Source organism: Hippocampus bargibanti, linkage group LG22, assembly GCF_051943395.1.
Source record: "Hippocampus bargibanti isolate YZ-2025 linkage group LG22, ASM5194339v1, whole genome shotgun sequence".
NCBI classification, from domain to species: domain Eukaryota; kingdom Metazoa; phylum Chordata; class Actinopteri; order Syngnathiformes; family Syngnathidae; genus Hippocampus; species Hippocampus bargibanti.
This window is the reverse complement of record NC_142755.1, coordinates 1,662,468-1,680,189: the sequence shown is the minus strand read 5'-3', so window position 1 is coordinate 1,680,189 and position 17,722 is coordinate 1,662,468. Positions and strand designations below refer to the sequence as shown.

General features: G+C 43.8%; 1 protein-coding gene across 1 annotated transcript in view; it reads left to right on the top strand.

Moving 5' to 3' along the window:
* The window catches only part of tmem178bb (transmembrane protein 178Bb), a 39,198-nt gene that overhangs the window by 7,853 nt on the left and 13,623 nt on the right, over positions 1 to 17,722 (top strand). Inside the window, exon 2 of the mRNA XM_088989210.1 lies at positions 6,904 to 7,017. Coding sequence (XP_088845336.1) covers positions 6,904 to 7,017 — 114 coding nt within the window. The remainder of the gene's footprint in view (positions 1 to 6,903; positions 7,018 to 17,722) is intronic.

Below are 17,722 nucleotides of genomic sequence, written 5' to 3'. Positions count from 1 at the left end.
AAATGAAGTGAATCAATTAATTATCTTTTTTAAGCAATATATTCAATCAAACAAGGTATTTTTTTGATGTCACATTTCCAGTCACTACAGTGGACAGCTAATGTCCACAATGTTATCGGGCTAAAGGTTGCGTGAAAGTGTTAAATGAGTCCCAACAGCAGCTAAGCGTTTGTCAGGGGATATTTACCACCCCCCGTATGCGTCGGGCTGTGTTATAGCGTCGTCTTGAGCCAAGTGGTGTCGGTGTCTCGGCGTCAGGTCGACTAGGGGGTCTTGTTACAAACACCTCAATGCCTCACGGCCTTCGCGGCGCTTCCTACAGCTGCCGTGACAACTGAGTCGGAGACAGATGGGCCCACCATATACCCTCCCGCCTCCCCAACCCCACCCCGGGCCGACCATGTTTTCATATATGCTGCGTGGTAGGCACGGTGATCGCCATGGCAACTGCTGCCGATCCTACCAAAGCACAACGGCGAACACTGTCGTAGCAGATGCGAACGTACGCGGTCCGGATGGCTATTTAAAGTCATATGAGGACATTTGACGGGTTCATTTGGAAATTGAAGTTCGATTGAGGTGAGATTGGCGCAACCCGTGGTCGCATCTGGATTTATATTTAACCTATTCATGCGTCCTGTAATCGGATTACATTAAAAGGTGTCTCATGTAGTAACAACTGTCCCTGAAATGGTTATAACAATTCTCACTGTATTGTACAAAAATTAGTCATACCCAAATTGGACCCAAAACTATCTATTTTATTTTCCACAGCAAAATGGCCGCTTTAAAATAGTAAAGGAATGAAAAAAACGAGACAATGGAGGCTTTGCACAAGGTAAGCAGAGCTGCAAGAACTTTAGGTGCATTCCAAAAATGTTTTAGTGGTGCTCAATGACTAATTTTTCAACATAATTCCTGATCCAGAGCAAAATGGCCGCTTTAAAATAGTAAAGGCAAAAAACGAGGCTCGAGATTAAAAATGAGACAATGGTGGCTTCGCACACGGTAAGCAGAGCTGCAAGAATTTTAGGTGCATTCCAAAAATGTTTTTGTGGTCCTCAATGACTAATTTTTCAACATAATTCCTGATCCTTTTTGACAAGAGCAAAATTAGCGAAACAAGATGCACAAGGACGTACACGCCCACCCGCAAATATGAATAAATAAATAAAATGAAAAAAATAAGCACACAGCACGGCCCGCAGCGACACACGGGAGGGAGCCCGCCGTCATTATTCTAATGTCATGCTAATTTTATCCGTCCATCTGATTCCACAGTTCGCCCTGAAATGCAGAATCAGATGGAGCGAAGGACGCTGAGTTCGGGAAGTAAGCACAAAAAAAAGGAAAATGGTCGCAGTCCGATGATAACGGCGATAAGCACGCAAATCTTCCCGAATGAGACGATTCTCGCTGATTAATCGTTTTTTTTTATCCCTTTCCTCTTCACCCCCCCCCCCCAGCTTCCATTCACGCCCCCACCCCTCTACAGAATAATTGGACTTAGCCATTGAGACCCAAAAAAATCAATTCCACCAATGTGCGGAATAGCTCCTTTCCGTCGTTTGGCCAAGGTGGAGAATATCCGCCGTCCACTCGTTGCCGTCTGGCTATTGTGCGCGTCTGAATGCAAGTTTGAACAAAGATGCGCACAGCAAGCCTCAATTAGAAGCATTTATGGGAAGTTGGAAATGCACATAATGTCCCACCATAACGATAATGACACGTTCAAATTCAGTCAACGCTCGCTAACACTTTTAGAAATGGATTCTTTCCATTATTTCTACGATGAAAAAGATCACCGATAAGTTCCCGTTTAGATGTGTTTTGAACTTAACTAATTAGCTTGCTAGTTAGCTGGCTATCTATTAACTATCTATCCGGCTGGCTAGCTAGCTATTATATATATATTAGCTAGCTAGTTAGCTGGATATCTATTAGATATCGATTGGCTATCTGGCTGACTAGCTGGCTATATATGAGCTGGCTATCTGTTGGCTAGCTGGCTAGTTAGCTGGCTGTCTATTAGCTATCTATTGGCTAGCTGGCTATCTGGCTGGCTATCTATTGGCTATCTGTTAGCTAGCTGGCTGGTCGGCTGGCTATCTATAGGCTAGCTGGCTGGACCCACCGCACCTAGCCCACCACCTTTATCTAGCGACTCCCCCTCAGGCAAGTGCTACCGATTCATGCGTACCAAATCCAGCAGACATTTAAACAGCTTCTTCCCCCAAGCCATTAACTCTCTCAAGAGTACCCAATATTAGTGTATCGTGCCTCTTTGCAATTTTTTTGATGATGATACTAGTGCAGCATGTTCTACCAGAGACAAATTCCTTGTGTGTTCCACATACTTGCCAATAAAGTTGATTCCGATAATCCTTCATCATCACTAGATTGACTAGACTGTACACCTTAACCCTTTCATGCACCCTATAACCTAATAACACGACAATCTGTCCACTGTAGTAGCCGCTCTGCCTGAAAGGGTTTAAAAAAACATCAAGTAGCATCCACATATTAAGAAGTGGCAGGTGGATGGAAGCCATGTCGGCATTAGCGCCAGTGTGCAAGGTTACAGCCCCTCCAGATGCTCCCATTTAATTGTCCCGTACGCTAAGACTCGTTCAAAGAGAGAGCGGGATCCGATTAAGGAGACAGATTAAACTGCCCCCGACCCACTCTGTCATCCACAGCCCCCAGTAGCATGACCGGCGCGGGTACGTTAGTCGCCAAGACGGTCTTGCATGTCGGCCAACACGTCGTAAGATGTTAGCTAACGCCAGCTGTCGCCGCACCAAAAATTGGATCTGAAGTATAAGTGGGGACAGGTCTCAAAGATCCAAACGAGTGTTTTTTTTTTTCTTATAAGAACGCACATTTCTGCTATCAAACGGGAGCGCTAGCTAACAGACAGCAATGACTAATTGATCAGGCATCAACAGTAGACGGCTTTTTATGTAATTTGATCGGTAAAAGATATCCTGGTTCGTACTCTATCTAGTTTTTCGGAAGCCACACCTTGGATTAAAAATATACATTTTCTGTTAGCAAAATATATACAATTACAAAAAATTGTATATAAAATTACTCATTGTGAGTTTGTAACAAATTTTGTGGACCCTTCTGGTGTGCGTGACTTGACCAACGGGGGGCAGGATGATACGGTCACACAGTCACCAACGAAGAAGAGTTCTACTACTACTGAAAGTGTTTCGGGAAGCTGTGCTAAATTTGCACCTGTATTAATATGATGCTGACTTAGCTAAAAATGCAGTCAGAAATTAGTTTAAAGAAATATTTTTGGGATGCTCTTATACAAGACCCACCAAAAACGTCCTCATGCTGTGTAATAGACTGCACAGGGTGGGCGTTTATATCTATTTCATGGTTCCCCAAAATGAAAAGGTTAGCCCAACCTGAGGGCTAGCACTGACATTTCCTCTTGAAAGCTTCTGAGATTAAAAAATATAAAATCAAATCCAAATCCAGCAGGAAATATCACCTGGAGTGACTCGTCGGAATGTGTTTTCATAAAATTAAGACTCTGGCGATAGTTGCTATCTGCGAGTTCACCTTCACCCCACTTCCCCTCACTTATTTCCTCCTCCCTTTAACCAACTACACGCCTCCGACCCCTCATCCCCCCCATCTCCGTCGAGCGGGGAGAACAGCATCCGTGGTCCGAGCGCTAATCCCGCGGGTCCGGCTGCCGGTTGGGCGGGGAGCGGCGTTGAAGTGGGTCACCGTAAAAATGAGGCCATCCAGGGCTTGAACTGCGGCAGAAGAGCCAGCGGCGGCGAGCAACCATCTGCCCCGAGCAAGGGGGTGAGGGGGGATGACAAACGCAGCTGGCTCGCGTTGCCGCTGGGGTAGGCTCGACATTGCTCCGCGGCCCCCCAAGAGACATACAGTATCAACGCTGCGCCAGAAAATCAGAGTTAGAACGTGGCAGCTAGCTCCAGCTGTCTTTACGAAGCGACAGTGTGACTTGCAGTTCTACTTTGTACTTTAACAGAGGCTGTGATGACAATCTTGGGGTAATGAACCAGGTGCTACTTCACCGAGTCAATGGACATTGGCGGTATAATTCGACTGTATGGGGTAACCTATCAATGACAATTGATCTCAGAGGAAACAACGTACAACGGCGAGCTAGCAAATTCCAAATTTATTTCAAGTATTGTTGGTTGTGTACAGTAAATTGCACCACCACCTGGATCAGACAGTCCCGATTGTTTCCTTCAGCAGCTTTCCCCCTTCTGCGACTGTACACTCAAATCTCTCCACTTACGCCAATGGAAAATTGTGTCTGTCTCAGAGATGTTTGCGCAAGGCCGAAGGGCAATTTAGCTAAAATGACTGAGTTGGAAATCCATTTCGGGAGAGCGCAAGCAATACCGTCGTGACGGCGCTTCGCCGTGAAGGGGTGTAATCTTGTGTCATGTAATGTGTTTACTGTCTGCAAAATACACACAAAAAATAAATAACAAGGTTGAAAATTAAGCTCGGGTGCAGTGGAAGTGAATGTCACACTCACCCCGGCAAGCCGGAAATGAAATTGTGAACGGTGCACCTCCAAGTAAAGGCTGGGTGATTGATGCAGCAGGATATTGAATTGCTCGCCGTCACGGAATTACATTATTGCCATTTCTCGCCCTCTTGTTCACGAAGGCTCTTACACGCAAACGGGCAGAATTAACATCCATATCAATCGCACGTTTCAGAACAAGCATTACGCGGAAAAATGGGATAGTTGCTCAAGGTTATGCGGCGGTACCTCAACATGTGAATTTTTCAAGATACTGTATGAATGTCATAAAAGCGGCAATTGTCGAATTATCAGTCAGAAGCTCTACGGGAAAAATCATCAAAATTCATGTAAAGATTTGTAATCATGCGTACTCGGGGCGATCATCAAAGATGATATTTGGAATTTCATAACCGCTAAACGGTTTACTCTTTGGAGCTTAATCGGCATCTATCGAGAGGACGTTCGGAAAATCCAAAATATCAGTGCGACTGTAACATTTGTAGCAGTCTGTATCTATTTCGGGGAAAATCGATCACAGTTTCTAGATATTAACCCTTTGAGGGACTGCCATTACTACAGTGGACGGCCTAACCTTGTTATCAGGCGTTAGGTTGCGCAAAAAGGTTCTTTTCAAATTGAGAGTCAACGCTCACTTATAATCCGTATCGTAGCATCTGACCGTCTTTTTTTACGGTTTCTTTGTTACAAGTTGCGTTGATTTCATTCAATTTACACAGCCTCATGATGCGCCAGTAACTGCGGAGCATTTTCGGGCCGAGGCTGTGTGTGGATATCGGCTTGAACACATTGCATTATTCTCTATAATGGGTTTCTTCATGCATACTGTGTCTCCTTCGGAGTATAAAAGCAAAAAACAAAAAAAAAGGTTCATTGGTTTTTGGAGAGCCGCAAACAGTTGGGGTTTATTGGCCCATTTAAAATCCTTACTGCATTTTGTGCTTTCCCCGAGTGTCAGGGGGGTAAAAAAATCCATTTGAGCTCCCCGACTCTACAGTCATCCGACTTTTCCTTGGATCATCTGTCTTTTTTTTCATTCGCACCATGACATCAGTGCCTGGTCCAAAGCCGCCTGGATCGCATGGCGTAAGGGAAGAGATTTGACTTCAAACGCTACTCACAGAAGATAGAAGTTCTGAAGTAGCAGACGATTCTTGGGTGTCAGCTTGGAGACAAGCGTTCAGTCAGTTCATGTGTGAAGTCATGTATGAACATGACTGACAAAAATCAATCGTGCAGCGAAAGACCTTACTGGATCATGTAACAGGATTTTGAAGTGCTAGGTAGGCTTGGAAGGACTAAAGAGTTCTTGTTGTTGGACTATCTACCCCAGGACCATGTTTTTGATATACGGTAGGACGCCAGAGTACCCGGGAAAACTACATACAGGGCCGGTAAGAACATGCAAGTCCTTCACAAGAAGGCCAGATCTTTAATTGAACCTGGCATATCAGCACTGTGAGGCCAACGTCCTAACCAGTCAACTACTATGTCACCTGAACCAGTCTCACGGAAAAACACATTTCTGTAGCAGTTTTAGATGCAGAATTAAAAGTATAAAATGTTATCATAACCAAAATCTTTCATAGAGCCAATGGGTGCCTGACTGTCACAGTGACGGGCTTGAAATGCTCATTAACGTAATCAGACGGTGCAATCTTCTCATGTGTGCATGGCTCCAGGAGAAACAGGGTAGGGGTGGGGGTGGAGGAGGGCAATGGGGGGGCGTTGGATGTGGACGGGTGGGGCGACTGATATCCTCATGATGTCTGTTTGTGCAGTTCAAATCTCACCGGACTGGGGTAATATAGTGTTCACGAAGCCTGCCAGCTTCGCCGGAGATAATTAGAGTGGACACGCTGTAATGATGTCCAAAGAAAAGCACCAGCCATTAAATGAGAATCTGGCAATCAACATTTACTCTCTGTGAAAGTCAACGGTGTCTCGGATCAAAACTGACTTTGACAAAAGTGTCTGCTGCGCGCTGGAAATGGATTTATTCGACGAAATTGCAAACCCCAGAACCTCCAAAAAACCCGACTGGTTATTCATTACGCACTGGCAACACGGCCTGATACGGGAGTTGTTTTGGGTAATGTGCTTTTGTCTTCTTGTCTCATCAATAAGTGCAGACTCTGAATCACCTTTTGTATCAGCGCTAACTCAATACTGACCCTGCTGCGTGTCGTCAAGGGCGCCTACGCAACCTGTGAGTCATTCAGGCGGTGGTACCTGAATCCGTCAGTCCGTTGTTCCAGATCTTTCAATGCTGCGTTGCGAATGGTTGTGAATCACTACCCATGGCCTGTACTTTAACTCAGTGTTTTGTTTTTGTTTTGCCTCTGCAGGTTCCATCGCAAGATGCTCTTACATCAAGTACCACTACTCCTCGGGCACAATACCCAAAAACCTCTCTTACAACATCACCAAGACAATAAGGCAGGATGAGTGGCACTCCCTCCGTAAGTCTTTCCTGCTTCACTAACTGGGCTTTGATCTATGGGGAATTGAGTTCACATGCTAAGAAGCGGGATCCGGTCCAATGGTTTTGTTTTGGATCAGTTACGACACTGTGCAAACAAAACTAACCTACCCTGCACGTCCGATGAAATAGTGTTCATGCGCAAATAATGGAAACTTGTATCTGATAACCCGATAAGTTGTCCACTTGAGTAACCGCTGTCCCAGAAAGGGTAAAACTGAAAGAAACCACACATGGGGGTTGAGGAGGAGCGGAGAGAAGACAGACAGATGAGTCCGCCGAGGATTGTTGCAAGGAGAACTTGCGCTTCTCAAGCCCTGGCACATGACAGCTCGTGACTAGTCAGACGGCAGCAGGAAACAGTGACAGTATGAGGTCAGCGCGTGTTTCCACTTGGCTCGCTGGCCTGACGACCGGCAAGCTACGCAACAGTCCCCCCACACCCAAAAGAAAGCGGCTGATGTCAGGTGTCTTCCAAAAACTGGAGCCCACATACGGTATTTCCTTCAGACCGCATTTACTACCCCTACTGATATAATCCTACAGCACTATTGGAAATGAGGGTCTGACACCCCCCACCTTACCAACACCCACTCCGGTATCCCTCGGCCGGCTCCCGAAAACACATAGCTCATATTTGCGACAAGGTCACCTCTGTACAGTGGAAGATGTTTAATGTTCTTATTACTGCGTCTATCCACGCGGGATATCAGCATGAGATAACTCTCCCGCTCGTGAACCGATGGCCCGTTTCCGCCGCGTCGAAGACGGCAAATGTAAATAGCAAAAAGGCCAACCGGGTAAACAAATCTCCATCTGATGATGGGGGATCGGTTCTCGCGACTTGAATGAAACCAATTGGCCGAGACCCGTTCTCAGCAGGCCGTCCAAAGTTTCCACCCTGTGCCTGGCGGCACTCACCTTTTATTTCCTGTTCCCTGGAGAGGCAAGGGTTCCCGAACACTTTTTATGGTATAACTCAAACTTAAACAGTGGCGATTTGAAGCCATTTGGTCAGTGGGCAGAGTGGAAGAGTATTTGTCGTGAAATTCAGGATACGCTGTGGACCAAATCCACCCACGCAACCTTTTGGGCCATGTAAGGATTAAGTGAGATAGACATGCTGGTCTGGCTCTTCATGAAGTGTGTGAAATTGAATTTAGGCCTGACACACATTCACACACACAAACGCACATCAGAAGAAACGGTGAAGATGAAGCCGCCAGCGACACTCAAAGATGAACATGATACTCATTTGCTTCTGTCAGTCCAAAAATAAAATGGATTCAAGGGCTCAGGATGGCTAAATCACGGAAGAAAATACTCATTTACCAACGACCGGCGAACTTCAAAGCAGCAGACCGCGACACAATATCCCGTCAACTGCCTCGATTGTCTGTCATCGCGGGATCACATTTTTGTTTTCTTTTTTTCATATGGATGGTTTTCGCATGGCAGGGCTTAAGGATTTGGCGACTTCAAAAGGAACGGGAAAAGCTCACGCAGGCGAATGACGCCGTATAATCCGAAAGGTAGCGACGGTGGAGGTTGTGGCCACTCCCACCCGATTCCGCTCCTGTGAAGATGACAGGAGGTTTAACTCATTGAGAGGCATCGATTAATTGCGGCGTAGGTTCTCCGCCCTTCATGGCGCCAAAGCTGATAAAACTCGAAGCCCTCCATTGATCGCTCCCCCGCCGTTTGCAAATTTTTTACAGAGACTTTTCACACTCTCGTTTGACTGGCAAAATCACTGCTGAGGAAAGGGTGCTTATTGCGGGCTATTCCTATCGTAACATTTGAGGACTCATGACTTCAAATTACTTTTCTAGTCATTTCCGGTAAGCGGCTTTCGTTCGCGGCTCTTAGCTTCAGAATGTCGCTTCTCCCACCCGTTGCGTCCATAAGCTCCGAGGTGTCGTTTTCACTGCGTGCGAAGCAGATCGAGTGAGAACAAAGCTGTCTTGGTTTGTCTCACGCTTACCATGCAACCAGGAAGTTCCGACAAAAATATCGCTCCAGTGCCCACTACTATAGCTACTTGAGTCATTATATAAGCATATAGCAGCTTGATTTACGTCTCCGCTTCAATCATGACTCACTGAGTTAGCATAGCCGCTCAAGGCCGGGTTCTCCTACGCATACCCATTGCATAGATACCGCGCCATCCTACATGTCTTGATCTATTTCAATGACCTCATTGTCAGTTTTACAACCTTAAAGCCCTCTGGTTTGGTTTTATTTTGCATGAACCCTTTCAGCGGTTTCAACTAGTCTGTGATACAATCGAAACGTACATTTTTGACATCTCCTTTTTCAGCCTGGAGATATGATTTGAGTGTGTTTTAACGATGCGCTAGGGCAGATTACGCCATTGTTGAGCTATGCTAAAGGAAATGTTGCCAGTTCTATTTACACATACTGTTGTTTTTTCCACTTGACAAATATACGCCAAATTACGATTACCCGACCAGCTCAGGATGCGCAATGCCAACAGTGAAATATCCTGCTTATTTTTAAACACGATGAAAACAAGTCCAACACAAATGTGAATACAATTACCAGTTCCAGAATGTTACCACTTAAAAAATATCCAACAGCAACCCCGCTTAAGTATCCGATAGCGGAAAAGAGGATGTGCAGTCAAATGTGACATTAGAGCCATTCTGCTAAACCGCCGGCAATTAGGCTTCCGATAATTAGGACTGAGTTCTCATATTTAGACGGACGGGAGTGAACGGGCTTTTACGATGGCCGTGATAAACACATAAAGACGGAATCTACCGTGATGCTAACACTCATTGTAAACCAATCGAGCAATGTTAACGGGGTACAGAAACCATCCAAGGAAACACGTGTCTGGCATTCATTGTACCCCCTCACCCCCTCTACATCCCTGTTCTGTCGGCTTCCACGGATTGAGCCGACTGGGGAAATTGGTGGCCATTCATGTGAGAGCGCCTTCGGGACCGGTGATTCATCAGTGCTCATCACTGTGTGGATGTGGACCAGAGGGAAGAGCTCACAGAGTGTTCCGCCCACAGAGATGAGGCAGGAAGTTGGTCAGCCGCTGTGTTTTGACACAGGGTATCTATATTCAGTCAATGGTTCTTATTTTTGAAAGGCAACGGCCACTTCAGTGCACAAATACACAATAAAAAACAAGAGAGAAAATGGAAAAGATATGAGTTTGGAAAATGGCCAACGGTAGTCAGCAAATTGTTTCAAATTGAGGCCAAGCGGCATGTAAAGATAATTGTTTTTTTTAATCTAAAAACTGCAATCCAAAATATAACTCTCAGCTACAGTTTGGCATTGATATTGTCCGCAAAAAATAAATAGATATCAAAAAGATTTTGCGTGATTAAAATCAGAAGGCTTTCTTTTCAATAGCAGCAGACGTATTGACCGTATTTTCAGATTATAAATCGCTCTGGAATTGAGATCTTTTTTTTAATCCAACACTAAGACCAGAAATGTCATCTAGAAAGGCAATTTGAAGTAAAAATAAAATAAGGAACAAGAGGCTGAATTAGTGTACGAGATGCTAACGTTACATGTCGCATAAACAACAAACTGAGAACATACCTGATATGTTAACGCAATATATTAGGAGCTATTCCGATAACTAGAGCAAAAACAATAAACTAAGACGTTTAAATCTATAATTCCAATGAAATCGAAATCCTCTATCACCTTTTAAAAAATTGGGCCTACTCCAGAGGTACAAGAGCTTACGTCAAATTATCAAAACATGCCTAGAGCGCCCCCTTGGAGTTTAATGGGACTATAGCATGTGAAATGATACAAATTTACCCATAAATACCCAAACCCATAAATCACTCCAGAGTATAAAACACACTCCGGGTGATATTATGGTTACTACAAAACTCCAGGAAAATATTATTCATCATCTGCTTTGAAAACACAAAGATTCTGCGCTAGCGCGTCACGGATACATTCAGGACACAAACTTCTTTCTAGGGTCACACCGGATCACATAAACACACATTGATATCCTCGAAGATCTCCGTGTAAAATGCGCGTGTAAAATTAGATCTGTGTTGGACAATTGTGTCAATGCAGAAGGGACTATACCGAGATATTTGTTTTTTCCGGGATCAACGTAGATGCAACTTTCATCTATCTAATGGCTAATGAGCTACCTATTCAATGCATCCCATCAAAATAATGATCTCCATGTTCACTGAGAGGCTCGCGTTTTATGATGTTCCATTACCTGGTCAGCCATGACGAGAAGTGCACAGCGTGGGCTGCTGCCAGGTTGGCTCACAGAGTTGACTTATCATGTCGACCTGACTCAACATCGCATCGTGCCGGCTCGCGTTGGATGATGAGATGCGCTTGAGCGTGAGCATCGGGGACCCCGTGGCTGAAAACACGCTTCTGCCAGGTCAGGCGGCTCCCCGGTGATACTCTCAGACGGCCACAAGTGGAACTTACACACACAAAAAGGGATCTCGAAGGGCCTTCTACGCTAGCCTCAAGTGTCTCCTCTGGATGGGAAAGCAAAATGGGGCAATTATTCATTAACGTCACTTTAAGAGGACGTTGGACTTTAATTGATGCTTTCCAGTTCGGTTGGAATAATGTGAAGGAAAGCGCAAATTGGAGAGGGCGGTGTATTCTCCGGCTTTGTCAAACGTCACCTATTTTACGCTAGCTCGAGAGTAGAATCACATATTTGGCAAATGAAGCCTGAATTTTTAATCAAATACAGGTAACAGCCGACTTACGACCAGCCATACTTACGACCACGACTTCCAAACCCTATTTTAAAAATTTTAATTCTACGCTTGGGACCGTAATGCGCTAGCAGGCCGGCAATTTGTACGACAATTTTGGCCAGCCAGCCAGCATCTCACTCTCGCTCAGCAATGAACCGTTTGATGGCACCAGAAGGGGGGAGTTTGCAAATCATTTAGCCTCTGAGTCTCTATTCAACATTTTGAATTGATTTCGATTTACGACCATTTCGACTTACGACCGTTTGGTCGGAACGGAACTCGGTCGTAAGTCGGATGTTACCTGTCCTTTGGGTTACAATTCCTGTGTATGATTTTATTGTGATGGGGAAAGAGGTACATTTCAAGTGTGGCATTTTAACGGCAAAATATGGGACAATATGACATCACAGCTAAAATTTTGGCTCCTAGCAATCCATGTTCCTGCGTGCCGGCTTAGCATTTTATCTGCCTTTGTTTTTGCACCACCTACAGGCGAATCATTTTCATAACCTTGCAGAGGAAGGCTATCTGAGGTGAGGTGGGATAAAGTAATAAAACAAATTAAATAGTAAATAGACGCAGTATTAGAGGTGGCACATTTCGAATCGAACGGTTTCGCTAATCCCGTCTATTTTTATCTATGTAGATAATCCCTTTTTTTTTTTTTTTTTTGCATATGAGCCAACTGAAAATAGGGCTTTGAATCCCCTCTCTCCTCCAGCCTCGTGATTTCCATTCAAAGTGGGAAAGCCTGAATAACCATATAATAAAATGGTGGCGCGTTTCACGCGCGCGCAGTTGCTAGTCTGTGAGTCACTAAATCAAGCTTCGGGTTTGGAAGGATTTGTCGGCAAAAGCCACTCTGACTCAAACGCCGGGCACATGTGCTTGACGTGAATTCAGCCATGTAATCATGATCACTAACATTTGATTGCACACAAATATGGTACATAAATAACTGATATTACTTCCTTTTTGAATCTCTCTTTTGTTTTGGTCACATGAGAGAGTCCCCGCAGCAAAAAGGAGCATGTTAGTCAAACGGATGAAAAAAAAGGCTTCACATTTGGAGGCTTAGCGCGATAAACATTGGCTAATTATCGCATTGAAACAGGCTTAGAGATTTATGATGTAAAAATTCTATAAATAATGCCCTGGATACTCTCGCTGCGTGAAAGCGTTCATTTGAAATTTCAGTTGTGGAAAGGTACTTTTGAGAAAAAAAACAATTTCAAGGCAAGAAATTAATCAATTCAAGTTTGGTTGTTTTGGCGGAAATCACAAATTTATGACTGATACTTGAGGGTGACCGGAAGCGACATTTTATGTCTCTGTCTGTTGACGCTAGCGAGAGCCTAAAAGTCGACAAAACAATCCTGGGGACTTTTAAGCTTCCAGAAACGAACATCACTTGACGGCAGACTACGCAAATAGCGCCCTGTCCAATTACCCTTGCAAAGATTAACAGTTCATTTACATTTGGGCAGTCGATCATTGCGATCAATCTATCAACTCGGAGCTCCGGTGCATACACATATACTTCATTTCAATTTGTAATTTGACAGCATGGTTGTTTGTCACAATGCGCCGCCCGCTAATAGTCTTCGAGATGGATGGATTTATCGATGCTACTTTTGGAAAATGCTGTCCTTACCTTTTTTTTCTGTTTCACGGTCGCTAAGAAAAACCAAAGAAAAGCTTCAAAGAGCTGTGCAAAGGCTAACAATGAAGGACTGTCAAAGGATTTGTGTTCCGTTGATTGTAGTAAATATTATTGTACTTGAGCTCAGAAAATATACAATGGGTACGATAGATGTCATACAGTTCACAAAATAGCTAGGTAGCTAGCAAGCGAGTAGGGTGACTTTTGAAAAAGGATAAAACCATCTTGTGACTAAATGGAGCTACGCTAAAGGGAAGACAATACAATACAGGTGTATAAAAAGCTTTGACAACCGCTGTCGCTGAAACAAAACGCTTTATAGAAAACACAAACGTCCGATACAATATTTTAACAGACGTACTTTCGTTGTTTTTTTTTGTGTCTAATGTCATCGTTGTTATCGTTATGGTGAAATTGTTTTCTTCCCTGTCAGCTTTTGAGTCGGTGGAAGTGACTGGAGTGCGGCAGTCGCAAATAACTGCTGGATTTTAGGAAGAAGCAAGCAGCACAAAATAGATAAATAAATAAATGGAAAGCTGAAGGGACATATTGCAGCCTTGAAGTGACATTCGTGTATGATTCATATTCACTATCTGTCTGAGTCACACACACAGCATCGCAAAAAGAGACGCTTTTGTGGAGTCAATCTGTTCCTTTACAAAGACATTTTTTTTGTACAAAATGTATAGTTTACACCTTTTGGAAAGTTCTTCCATATTTGCCACTATGTGGCGTTACATGAATGCGTTTCTAAACTAAATACATGTAACGCTATTGCATGAGTTTGAATGGTTTGTGTATTTTTTTTTCCTAGGCAGGCTGTTTTCGGCAGAGTGCTAATCCGGTTAGTAACATCACAGAGCTTCTCGATCCACCAGCTAAATAAAATCCTCGAGTCATTTAGGCTGACTCAGAAAAAAAAACGGAGACAGAGAATAAAAGTTGTCTTGGATCAACTGCCACGTCCGATTTCACGGTGTACTAAGATTGTTATGAGCGGTACTTGGAACTCAATGACTCTCTTAAATCAGGGGTACGACTGCTGGTAATTGGACGGCAGCTGGACGCATCGCACGAGCCGGTCCCCAAGCGGATACGTAATCTCAACGGCGAAAAGACAAAATGTCCGGCTGTCGCTATGCGTGGAGTCGGGGGTGGGGGGGTTGTCAAGTCATCTCCCCAGTGTTGTCGCTTATCTTTTCGCCGCACTCGCGCAGTGGCGTCCACTTCGCAGACGTTAGTCATCAAGGTCATCCACCCACTCAACACTCCTCCCTACAGCATCTTCCGTGTTCGCTCTCAGAGGATTGTGCTTCTAAGAAGCCAAGGTATGTGTCCATAGACAACAAGCTGCCCGTTGGCGAGTGATGAACATATGTTGGTATCCTTCTCAAAGGTATTTTACAAACGTACTTCAACGCGGCAGGGTTCCGATTCATATTCACATATTCTTTTGTATACACACCGTCACACACTATTGGACAGTTATAGTCATATGACAACATCTCTATCGGATTTAAGTCTGGTTTAGGACTTGGCTGCCGTTATTGTCCCATTAAATCATCACAAGCCATCCAGGCCCTCTAGAAGCAAAACAGCCCCAGATTATTCAGACCATTGTTATTGTCAGATATGTTTGATCAGACACTGTGGACAAATGCTTGGACACAAGAAGATTGACTTTTACTGCCGGCAGGGGACACAGCCATTCAAGACAGACGCTCAAATTCCGCAGCCCTCTGTCAAGCTATTTATAGAGTAAATGCATATGTAAGTAATACATTAGTAAAATATAGTTTTATTGATTTGAATACCACGGCCCTGGACGTCCCGAGCACCAAGAACTATAAACAATAGATCATAGACATTTTAATTGGTTCTCATTCCCTGAACCGATAGATTTGTAACCCGGCTAATGAGCTCTTCCTGTGAGGGAGTTTCAAGTCCTGAATTATTTCTTTGAAGGAGTTTGCAGTCGACAGGTTAACAGGGTGTGTCTGTTTACCTCAGATTGACCCCAGGTTTCGCTGTGCTTCAATTGTGTATTCTAGTCACACATGTTCACTAAGCGTATAACAACATGATACTTTTAAGTAACTTCTACTCTGTCTAATCTCTATGAGTTATTTTATCACCAATTGGTTTTTTTACACCCAAACTGAGTTCAACTTCCAATTATTGTTGAGGATTGTTATTTTTTAGCTGTACCCCTATTTCTAGTACACCTGTTACCAACTGTGTTAGCAATCAGTCACAGCTACATCACAAGGCTCAGTAATAAAGATTGACAAGACACAGTCTGCATTTACAAGAGCTTCCACTGACATCCACCAAAATGGCTGCAAAAAAATCATAGGCTGTTGAATCATCAAATAATGCCAATCACATCTTTCTATTACTTACAACGTGACTTTTCCTCTCTCTGCTTTCTGAAAAGAGACAACTTGCTCTCTTCGGAGATTTCAGGAGCGGTTGCGGCTTGACTTTGAGCTTAAATCCTCCTGACACAGACTCTCGGGTAAAGCGCCCTCACTGCGTGAGGTTGGATGCATAAATTCAGGTCTGGGGGGTGGGAGCAGATGATATCAGCCAGACTTGCAAATATGTGCAGTCGTCTTCTGTAATGCATGTTTAGCATGCATACTGTTACAGTGTGATGAAAATAGGCTTGATGCAAATTCCTTTTGGAGGTACAGCATGAATATATTAGTAAAAAAATGCATGCAAGTCAGCCCCTACTGACCCATCTTTGATGCATTCACAATTACCTCAGAGTAATTTGACCAAGTTATTTTGGCATATTTGCTACGTTTAACGGAGATAACCAAAAAAGAATAAATCACTTCACTTCACTTTGGAATGAACTTCATCTATTTCATTGTTTTGCCTCGTGTCTCTTTAATCCCACACTCACATTTTAAGCAGTAATTACTTTGGCTTCCATCCCTCTCATGCATCCCATCGCCGTTTCTCCTTGTCGCTCCCATTAGTGTCGCGATAAGATCGCAGAAATATTCCTGTCGTCTCTCAGCGGATGGCCAAGAGCAGAAGACACATGGGGCTAGCATCCTCTCACTACCTACCATTTGGTTCACAGATTCAGGTATTTATTTTAGGGCTTACGACACTCATTTTAAATAAATCGTTGAAATGTAATTTAGCGAAAGCAGATGTCCAGATTTCTGGACATCTTGTATATGACAAAACTATTGACCATATATGTGACATTGCCAGAAAACAAGCTGGTCTGTTTATGTTCACCTTGTATGAGGAAAACCTCTTTTATAGACAAAAATGGCGACCACGTCCAAAACATCCAAAATCTTGCCGAAACCCTTGTTCTCATAGAAGCTATTCCAAACACAAGAAGTGAGACCAACTCCGAGTCGTCAACGTCACACCCGAGCTGAAAAAGATGACAAGTGAGAGTTTGAACATGTCGAGGCAGGGATTATCATGGAATTATATAAAGCCCCGTAGCACACGGGTCTTTAGTGAAGCGAGGGGAGTCTGAACTAAGAGAAGATAAGCTTCCTTGGCCACACAAGAGGAGTTTTGGAACAACGTAGAGCAGCAACATGCCGGATCAACAGACTCTGGCTCAACAACAGATGGGGGCGTGGATGACATTGTTCTGTGGCATGGCGGAAAGTGTCCCGCTGCAAGCAAAAACTTCATTTCTGGGATGTAGTACTTTGCAATGTTCTGTCTAGTGCTATGTTGCAGCTAAAACGGTTGGGAAAGCGCTACACAAATAAACAAACTGCATTGTATAGTCTTGTATTCCCAATAGCATAACTCCATCTAGTGGATGCATAATGCTATGACAGCCAAAATAGTTTCTTCTCTTTGACGTGGTTTATGAAACTAGTATGCAACTACAAGTATGAAACTAGTTTTAAAATCGGGAATGCATTGAAGCTGCGCCTTTGACTCCGAAACACATTATAGTGCGGAAAATGTGGTACATTCTGGTTGATGCTAATGACGAGAAATTCATTAGAATTCTTTCAGGAACAGTGGTTACAACAGTGGACTTTTGGTCAGATTATTAGGTTACAGGTTATCATTATTTGTGCATGAAAGGGTGAACCTATGGACTGTTTCTAAATAGTTAGCAGACAGTAACAGTAATGCAGAGGTGATCAGAAAGTTCAAAATAAAACTACCACTCCCGTGTCCGAGGTCAGTAAGACTAGCATAGGGAAAAAAGTTGGGAGTCTGGAGCCCCGTACTTCAGATCCCATGCATAAAGCATCTAGAGCCACAGTTAT